The sequence below is a fragment of the Trypanosoma theileri genome (genome assembly GCF_002087225.1).
Source record: "Trypanosoma theileri isolate Edinburgh chromosome Unknown TM35_Tth_32_V1, whole genome shotgun sequence".
NCBI classification, from domain to species: Eukaryota; Euglenozoa; class Kinetoplastea; order Trypanosomatida; family Trypanosomatidae; genus Trypanosoma; species Trypanosoma theileri.
Window position 1 is genome coordinate 87,218 of NW_021639874.1, and position 9,930 is coordinate 97,147.

Here is a 9,930-nt window from a genome sequence, read left to right on the forward strand (position 1 = left end):
AGAAAGAAAGGAATAAAAAAACTCTGTGATGAGTGGTGGTGATGGTTCCTCTGCAGAACCCTCTATTCTAGTAGTAGAGACGAAATCCAATGATTCTATTTGGAACAGAAGTGGTGGTGGTAATAGTAATAGTAGTAGTCATGGCGCTAATAAACCCTACGACCCACACTATGTATATCAACAAGAAGAAAAAGAAATGTATAGATATCCCTCTTCACTTCCTCCTCGGCCTGAAAGTGGTAGTAGTGGTAGTAATAGTAATAATCGCACCGCATCTTTACAGAGAAATTGGATGGGTGGTGATCGTAAGAGTTCTGACACCTCAAGTCCTAACAATAGTGGCCATAATAGTAATAATACTGGAAATGATTCCATATCCGAAGTAAGAAGAGAGGAAGAAGAAGAAGAAGAAGAGGAGGAGGAGGAACATAATAATAATAATAATAATAATAATAATAATAATAATAATAATAATAATAATAATAACCCTATGGATGTAAGAGAAGAAGGGTATGAAACTGAACCGTACGAAGAATATACAAACTCCAGTGAAAATGAAAATGAAGAAGATGAAGAAAATAACGATAATGATAACGATGATGATGATGATGATATGGCTGAGCGAGTCCTTCTAACTCTGCAGCGAAAGGATGAACTGTTAGAAGAACAGGCCCGTTGTTTAGAGCGACGAGAGTTGGAAACAATTCAGTTAAAGCGGGAATTAGAGGAATTGCAGGAAGAAAAGGAACTTCTCATGCAACAACTGCGGGGATTTCTTAATACGGCCATAGTAACATCATCATCATCAGTATCATCATCATCTAATATACATTCCAATAATAATAATAATAATAATAATAATAATAATAATAATAATAATAATAATAATAAAATAGATCTAGATCCATCACAACAACAAGAAGAAGGAGAAGAAGAAGATACGGTTCATCTCAAGGCACGTATTCTCCAACTCACTGCGGAGTTAACACAAACAAAGCGAGAGGCAAAACAACAGGAAAAGAAACACGCACATGATCTAAACATCATTCAACGTGAAATGCGGGAGTTCTCCACACTTGTGGATGACTTAAATTCCACCAAGTCTACACTCCAACGTACACAGAAACAATTAGAAGAAGCCGCTGAGGCGAAGGTGCGATCGCAATTAGAACGAGATCGATTTGTACGAACGCTGCAGGAGGCAATGCACCGCGAACGGGATGAACATCAACGAATTGTCCAACAACTGCAGGCGGAGACTCAAACATTACGACAAAGTGTAAACACAATGGAAGAACGATATCATCATGTAGATAACCAGCATGTTAACACACAGACAGAACTTCATACACTTCGAGTGGAAATTCAACAATTACGATCTGAACGTGAGGTGTTGTTAAAACAAGTAGAAGCCGGGGAATCTTTATTACAACGACAACAAGAACAACAACAACAACAACGCCATGCAGAACGTGTGGAACAGCAAAAATTACAAACCGCATTAGATACCGCCATGCGGGAATTAGAACAATTACGATTAATGTGTACAACTCAACAGGAGGAAGAAGAAAAGGCCAAACATCAGCGATGTATGCAACTCTCTGCAGAAGTGGCCCACTGTGTGCAGAGTACCGAACAATTAGAGACGGCACTTGTGCAGATGGAGAAAAGATGTCGGGCAGCTACAGCACGAGAAACACAAATAACAGCCGAACGTGATGCTTTGCGTACACAACTTCAACAACAAAATACCGCCACTCGACGGGAATTGTTAGAACAACAACAACTCGCAGAGGAAATGGCAAACTTCCATCGTGCCAAGTTACAACAACAACAAGAGGCATTAAGAGAGACTAGACAACGGGTGGATGCACTTTCACAGGAGTGTACACTCGCAAGAGAGAAACAAGCCACACTGCAGACCACACTCCTACACACACAACAACAATATGATGAGACTATAGTGGAATTACAACAACGATGTGAAGATATCACTCGACTGGAGCAAACTCTCTCACAAGTAGAGGAAGCCTATCGTATCTCTACACTGCAGGAACAGGAAATGATGGCAACAGTGGAGAAACTACGAAATCGACTACGACAAAGAGAAGAGGCACGACGGTTGCTAAAACGTAAAGTGCAGAGATTAGAAGAAAAAGAGGCAAAACGACAAGTGGTTGAAAATACCGCCGCCCTTCTTCACACCAGTCGACCATCTAAACAATCCATCAACTCCTCTCATGTATTAGAAAAGAATGGAATACCAATGGAAACTACCAAACCCCCTACAGTTATTCATACTCATAATCCTAATAATAATAATAATAATAATAATACAACGGCATCTGGTTTATCGGCAATGGGAGAATCATCCTATAAGGCGTTGGTGGATTTGTGTCGGTCAAAATTGCAAGAGGCGGAGTCGCGTATCATCACGCTTGAACAACAATTAAGTGTGAAATCCAACAGTCAACGTGCCTTATTGGAAGAACGTAAAGCCCTTCAACAGCAGTTGTTAACACAAGAGATGATATTGAAAGAACAATTCACCCAATTGGATCGTAAACACCGTGAGGAGATGCGGCAATTGGAAGAGACTCATCGTCGTCGGATCACCGCCGTTTATCATGAGAGCAGAGAAGAAGAAGAACGGCGTCTTTTATACTCCCAACGGGGAATAACACGCATTGTAGAGGAGATGATGATGTTTATGCAGAATCTAGAGGAATATGTGAGGGATACGATGGAAGCCTTATTATTATCATTATCATTATCAGAAAGAAAAATAGAAGAAGAAGAAGAGGAAGAAGAAGAAAAGGAAAAAGAAGAAAATGGAATAGAGATGACATCTCTTGTGGAGGATGAAAAGGAAAATATCGTCTGGGCGGCCTGTGATGAAATTACACGTAATTTTCTTGGGGTTGAAGGAGGTTGGAATGCATTATTACAACAATCCTTTCAAGACTCTCCACACAAGAGTGGAATGAGAGAGAAGAGAAATGGAAAAAGTACAAGTCTCTTCACAGCAGCAATGCGAAGGCGTATGCGGAGTCTTCTTTTGGAATATCTTCAAACACGTATTCTTCTACCCATCACATCATCAACAACAACAACAACAACAAAAGAGAGAGAAGGGATGGGATTGATAAACTCAAGTAATAATAATAATAATAATAATAATAATAATAATAATAATAATAATAATAATAAATGTTGTTTTATTCCTTCTTCTGGGAAACCCTTCAACTGGCAGGCTTCTCTACGTCGTTCTATGCCAACAGCAGCACCAGTAGTCTCTTCAGTCTATCGGTGCGATATTAACAGTAGCATCACTAGTAATAAAAGCAATCGAAAGCCATTGAGTGTTAGCTTCGCAGTATCAAGTGAAGGGGAAAATAATAATAATAATAATAATAATAATAATAATAATAATAATAATAATAAAGTTGATAATGACGGCAACTGCAGTGAGCAGCCACTTGTAGATTTGTTAATGGAGTGTGTTCGCTCTGTATTTGATGATAGCACATATCGGTGTAAATTGCAGAGATAAATACTTTTATATATATATATATATATATATATATTATTTCTTTCTCTCTCTCAGTGCTTTACTTTGTATGATTGTACATATATACGCATATATCCCTCTATTTGGATGAGGAAATACATTCGGAACTCTGTTTTTTTTTTTTTTTCCTTTATTTTCTTGTTGTTGTTGCTTATTGTGTTATGCTTCTCTTAAGAGAGTCAGATATCTTGACTGTTAACTCTTGTCACCATCATTTCTTCTTTTCTTTCTCTCTCTCTGTGTGTGTATATACATATTTTTTTATATGAGCAAAAAAAAGGGGGTGAGTACTCGTACCCGTGTGCGCTTCTGTGCGCAATTTCATCTCCACCACCGAAGTAGAACGTGGATCTAAACAAGAAAACAAAACAAAGCAAAAAAAAAAAAAGAAAAGAAAAGAAAAAAGAGTAAAGAAGAAAAAAAAGCGTTATCAAAGCCGTAAGAAGATTCTCTACTATCTGTATTCACATCCCTTCTATTCCCTGTAGATAATAGTTCATCGTTGCACATATATACACAAAAAAAAAACATTACATATATACATATATATACATATATACAGTCAAACAGAGAAAGAAATAAACATGTCCAATAGTCGTTATGGAGAACAATCCCCAATGAAAATAGTAGGGGTAAGTCAAGGATCAGATCATCATTTTGTTCTTAGTTCTTCTAGTCATGATGCTCCTCTTATGGCTGGTTCTGGAATTCCTGCTCTTATCTCTCCTATTAATAGTGCTAGTGCGGGTACCGTATCCTCACATTCCGATAGTTACACTACATCAGACTCATCTTATAATAGTGTCCCTGATGAGCCACTTCTTGGAATAAGATATATACCTCAGGGTGATCAAAGTAATAGTGATAGTGATAGCGATACTGGTGGAAAAGGAAAAAGTCATCATCATACGAATAGTGGTTTGTATAATAATAATAATAATAATAATAATAATAATAATAATAATAATAGTGGTAAAAATGATAGTTGTAAGGAAAATCAAAAGCAGTCGGAGAATCAAAATCAAAGGAGTGGAAAAACAGTACATCATTCACAATCCTTTGATGCCTATGAAGATGAGGAAGGCGATGATGATGATTATAATAATCATAATTATAATAATAATCATCATCATCATTCTCATCATTCTTGTGTAAATGAGAAGCGGGAACTACCACATAATGACTCCTATTATAGTCTATGGAGTAGTATAGAAAGTACACGAATGTTATCTTTGCGTAATGAAGCTTTGAGATCACGGAGTAAACAACGTAAACAAACAGCCGTTACTCCTACTAAAAAAGATCAAAGAATCTCAAACACAGCTTCTCCTTCTTCAGCAGCTCGAGAAAAACAAAAAGAAAAAGAACATCATCATTATCATTATCGGGAAGGAATCCAATGGGTATCCTCTTCTTCTGATAATGACCGTAGTAAACCTTTACATCGTGCGGTGGTTTGTTTATTTGCTGATAAGATTGATAAGAAAAGTGGATCCATGGTGATTGTTGAATCAACTGACGATGTGCAGTTGAGCTCCGTTTGCAGAAATACGGGGAATAAAAGTTTTCCTCTTGAGCAGGAAGTGGAAGTGAATAGAAAGTTAAATATAAATAGTAGTCCCCATGCTGTGAAGAAGAGTGATATTAACAACGATGGTCATAATAATAATAATAATAATAATAATAATAATAATAATAATAATATGGGCTCATCACCGAAGTTTACGGGGAATAAATATCGTGACCCGAATACTCCTGAGAAAAAAAAAACAATCACTCCACAAGAAGAAAAAGAAGAAGAAGAAGCGTATTATCATCTTAAAGGACATGATACAGTTTTGAGTTTTGGTGGTAGTTATAAAGCGGGATCTCGTGAAGTCCAAGAATCTATTTTACCATCCGTTTCCATATATGATCTACCAACAACAACAACAACAACAACAACAGGAAAAAGAAGAAGAGATAGTTCCAGTGAAATACGTTGTTGTTTTGTTGGAGCTCCATTTGCAGAGAAATCCAAACAAGAGATGACCTTCTCCATACCTATAGCAGAAAATGTAGAAGATGTTCATCTTCACAACACGATATCCACATCACCACCATCCTCATCATCATTATGTACAAACAAACAACAACAGCAGCAGCAAGAAGAAGAAAAACGACAGTATCTCAGTGATATTATTCAACTGTTGTTTGTGCCGGAGTCTATTGATGCGGAGGAACGTGGTGTACGTCGTTGGATTCGCAGTGTGAATCGACTTCGACGACACGGTGCTCTCTGGGCAGAAATGGAAGATAATGACTCTCAAGAAGAACAAGAACAAGAAGAAGAAGAGGAAGAAGAAGAAGAAAAGGAAAAAGAAGAGTCTTTAGATCAGATTGAGAATAGGGAATCAAGTATGGCTGAAATGATTACAAAGGAGGAATATTTACCAGTAAGATCAGAAACGACAACGCACACCGCGTTTGCTGTATCGTCGTTGCAAACGCCAGAGAGAAACTTAACATCCACAAGTGTAGTTCCCACATTTCTTGAGATTGCAAATATGAATATGGATGGAGATGGTAGAGTAAGTGGGGAATCGCATATTTGTCATTGGGGCACACCATCTATGCAGGCGTATGCAATGGAAATGCATTCTCTCGTTTCTCCCAAATCACGTCGACGTACAGGTACTACTCTAAACAGTAATCATAGTGGTAGTGATAATAATAGTGCGAATAGTAGTAAAATCCATAGTAGAAGTAATAGTAGTCATATGGGTTCAACTGCTGTGGATAATGGGAATGGCTCTTGTGGTTGTGTTTTTCAAGAAATAAAGGTATCCTCTGCAAGTTTAAAGGCAGGAGGAGTGAAAAATGCCAGACAACAACAGAAGCAGAAGGAGAAACAGGGAGAAATGAGGGATGTTGAGAAATCACTTGCAACATCCACATATATTCTGCAGAGAAAGTTAGGTAGTGAAAAGGAAATGGATGAAAACCATCCTATAGGTGATGAAAATAATAATAATAATAATTATAATTATAATGAGAGCATTAGTAGTAGTAGTAGTAGTAGTAGTAGTAGTGGTAGTACTGGGAATGAAAACAAGCATAATCACAATATCCATAAAAATGAAAATGATGACGATGGTGATGATGATAATAATAATAATAATAATAACAGAAGCAAGAGTAAACGAGATAGTTGTATTCGGGCCCTTAAGCAGTATCTTGTTCTCTTGGCTACTTTTATGCCATTATCACTCTTTGTTGGACTTTCTATGTTTACATCTGCTGTTGCCATCTCTGGACTTTTCATTTTCATGGTTGCACTAATCCTTAGTGTATTGGTCTATCGACATGTGGTTGAACTCTATTCTCTCTGCTTTTCTGTTAATTTATGGCCTTCCGCTTCTTCCTCGGAGCGCCGTCAAAGTAACATCCATGGTGATACTATTGGTAATAGTAATGATGGATCTTGTAATGGTAGTTGGTTATTACTTTCACCGAGTTTACTTGAACTCACTCAACGTATTGGTGGTAGGTATTTATATTTTACGACTGCTGTACTTTATATGGGTACACTTCTTTCCGCTGCCATTTTATTTCTCTCATTTGGTTTTACTTTAACAGGTGGTGCAGTGGCATCTATTAATACCTTATGGGATCATTCCACCTTTGATATTGTGAGTATTCTAAACTCTCCAAGAGGTTGTGTTCTTGGAGCACATATTCGCTTTGTAGCCTTATTCCCTTTTTTATTGGTAGTTGTTTGTATTGCGGGTCCCGCTAAAGGCCGTAATCGATTCTGTTGGTGGTGGGAAACTGGAATATTTCGTCTCCTCTCATTTGCGGTGTTTGGTTTATATTTTCTCACAACTGTGGCTTTGCAGGTGCGATGGACACTGCAGCGATCCCCCAGTTGGTTTGATATTCCCCTTCGTTTTTTTGTTGAACACACATGGGATCGTAATGTGCCGAGTATGGCTTGGATGCAGGATACACTTTCTTATGTAGATTACTGGATGGACTGGAAGGGATTAGCATATATCTTATTACGACTCTCATTAAGTTTAGCCTTACTTGCTTGGCTTTTTGCATGTGGGGTGAGTTTTGTAAGAGCGGGAACATATCATCTTTATCTTCTTCCATTGCTGTGGAAACGTAAATCACCAGGTGTATATTTACGAAGAGAGAAAGAGGATCATTATTGGTTTTCTTCTGGTTCTTTTCATAGTGGAGTTTTTACAGAAAGTGGATTTGGTACAACATTCCGTTGGGCATTTATACTATTTCTAAGTATCACATTAGTATTTACCTTTACGGCTTTTGTGGGAACAACTATGTATATGCCGTCGCTTGCAGCCCCATTGTCACTACGATTGCTTTGGACCGCCGTACCACGTAATGCTAATAGTAGTAGTGATAGTAATAGTAATAGTAATAGTAGTAATAATATTACGTATTCAATGGCTTATAGTAATAGTGATAGTCAAGAAGAGATGGTGGTATGTTCCCTTGGTATTATGGAAGGTTTACATGTAGGGTCCTTACGGTTTGCAGCTGTATTGAGTTTCCTCACAGGATTTGTCTTCTTTGCATGGGTACCGTATTTTATTGTGCATGTTAGTAGTATGTTGGCTAATCTTCGTCCAGGAGCACAATTAGAGGAACGTCAAGCCTTTGCGGTTTCTGCCTTTCTGCGATCTAAACAAGCGGCCGAACAACCTCATGGAGTTAGTAGTAATGAAGATAGTTCCTCACATATGGCAAGAGATACTACTTCTACCTCTGTGGATTGTAGTTCTGGTGATATTATGGTTATGGATGATAATAATAACAATAATAGAACGGAAAGGAAATTATTTTCACGGTGGTTTTCACTATCATGCTGGTTTCGTAATTGTATATCCCGTTCTAATAGAAATAACGAAATCTCTGTACGTGAATCGGAGAATAGTTATACAATGAATAATAATAATAATAATAATAATAATAATAATAATAATAATAATTCTAAAACAAAAAAGGTAGAGAAAAAGTTTGTTAAACTTGGTAGTGTAGTCTTTGATCTCTCAAGTCCTTTCATAACTCATCCAGAGCAATATTATGCCACAACCCGCGCAGGTGATGGTATTCGAGTATTAGAATTATTTAAACATCTTCGTCGAATGACATTAGAAGGAAATTGGCTTCGTTATCATATTATGGAAGTATTACTTCTACGAGTTCCTTTTTTATTTCTTGTTATCATGGTAACTTCATTACTTGTGGCTGGAGGAAGTGCCCGTTGTTATGGATTCTGGGCATTTTGGGAAACAGAACCCGTGGAATTATCCCAACAACTTCCCTGGAGTGTATTAGACAATGGAGGTGGTAATAGTAAATCTCCTCATTGTAGTAAATTTGTTTCTGTTATTATTAGTGATCAATTGTATGGACGAATTGTTCTTTTTGCGGCTTTAAGTGGTGGATTCTTTCTAGCGCCATTAGTGTTTTCATTACCGGTGTTATTATTATTACGATCTTGGTGGGAACGACGGCGGTGTTTACGATTAAATACATCTGTAGCCCGTATAGTATGTAAGGAATCCTGCTGTGAAGAAATAAATAATATCACAGTAATACCGCAGGAACAAAGTGGAGATGATGCGATGGCGAATATGTCTGTGCGTTTGTTAGAACACACAATACCCCCGTCTTCATCTTCACAATCCATTAGCACTAATACTACTACTAATACTAATACTAATACTAATTCTACTATTACGATGAGAAGTAAACAAAGAAATAGAGGAAAAGAAGAAGAAGAAGAAGAAGGTAGTAGTACAAGTGTACATATTCCTCTATTAAATGAGAGACCACCGGCTTTGGGATTATCACAAGATGCCCTGCAGGGTGGTTTGATGGGCGTCCGTTTCTTTGTATCGATGCAGCAGAGTGAAGGGGCGGTGAGTGTAATGGAGAGAAAAATACGATATAGAATGAAGGGAGACGCAGCAGCAGCAGAGAGAAGCTCCATTGCAGAGAAGATGGGAAGACATCGTTATCCTACCTATAATGCCTCACTCGCACCTTCACAGTATTATTATCTTCTTAAACGTGAACAATGGGAAAGTGGAAGAAGTAAAAAGACCAGTTTAGCTATGATATGTTGGAAATGTAAAATATTCCTACAGTCAGCATTAAGTATAATGTTAGAAGTATTATCACTTCTGGTGGGGTTACTGGCATTTCTAGGAGCATTGCGAGCCACGGCAGCTCTCGCAGACCAATATGGTATTTGGACAAACTAACAAAAAAGAAATTCAATGCCTTTCTTTTAGTGAAAAGGATATATATATATATATATAGGAGATTTTTTTTTTTTTTTT

The 9,930-nt window shown here is 37.5% G+C and overlaps 2 protein-coding genes across 2 annotated transcripts; both read left to right on the top strand.

The window, feature by feature from the left end:
- Positions 1–28: 28 nt before the first annotated feature.
- Positions 29–3,553, top strand: TM35_000321360 (uncharacterized protein; the record flags this gene model as incomplete). Its single annotated transcript, XM_029028763.1, has 1 exon — positions 29–3,553. One exon carries the CDS (start codon positions 29–31, stop codon positions 3,551–3,553), a length of 3,525 nt encoding a protein of 1,174 aa, XP_028879887.1.
- A 602-nt stretch (positions 3,554–4,155) lies between these two features.
- Positions 4,156–9,852, top strand: TM35_000321370 (uncharacterized protein; the record flags this gene model as incomplete). The annotated part of the gene is made up of 1 exon (XM_029028764.1): positions 4,156–9,852. The coding sequence occupies one exon, from the start codon at positions 4,156–4,158 to the stop codon at positions 9,850–9,852; it is 5,697 nt and encodes a 1,898-aa protein (XP_028879888.1).
- Positions 9,853–9,930: the final 78 nt, after the last annotated feature.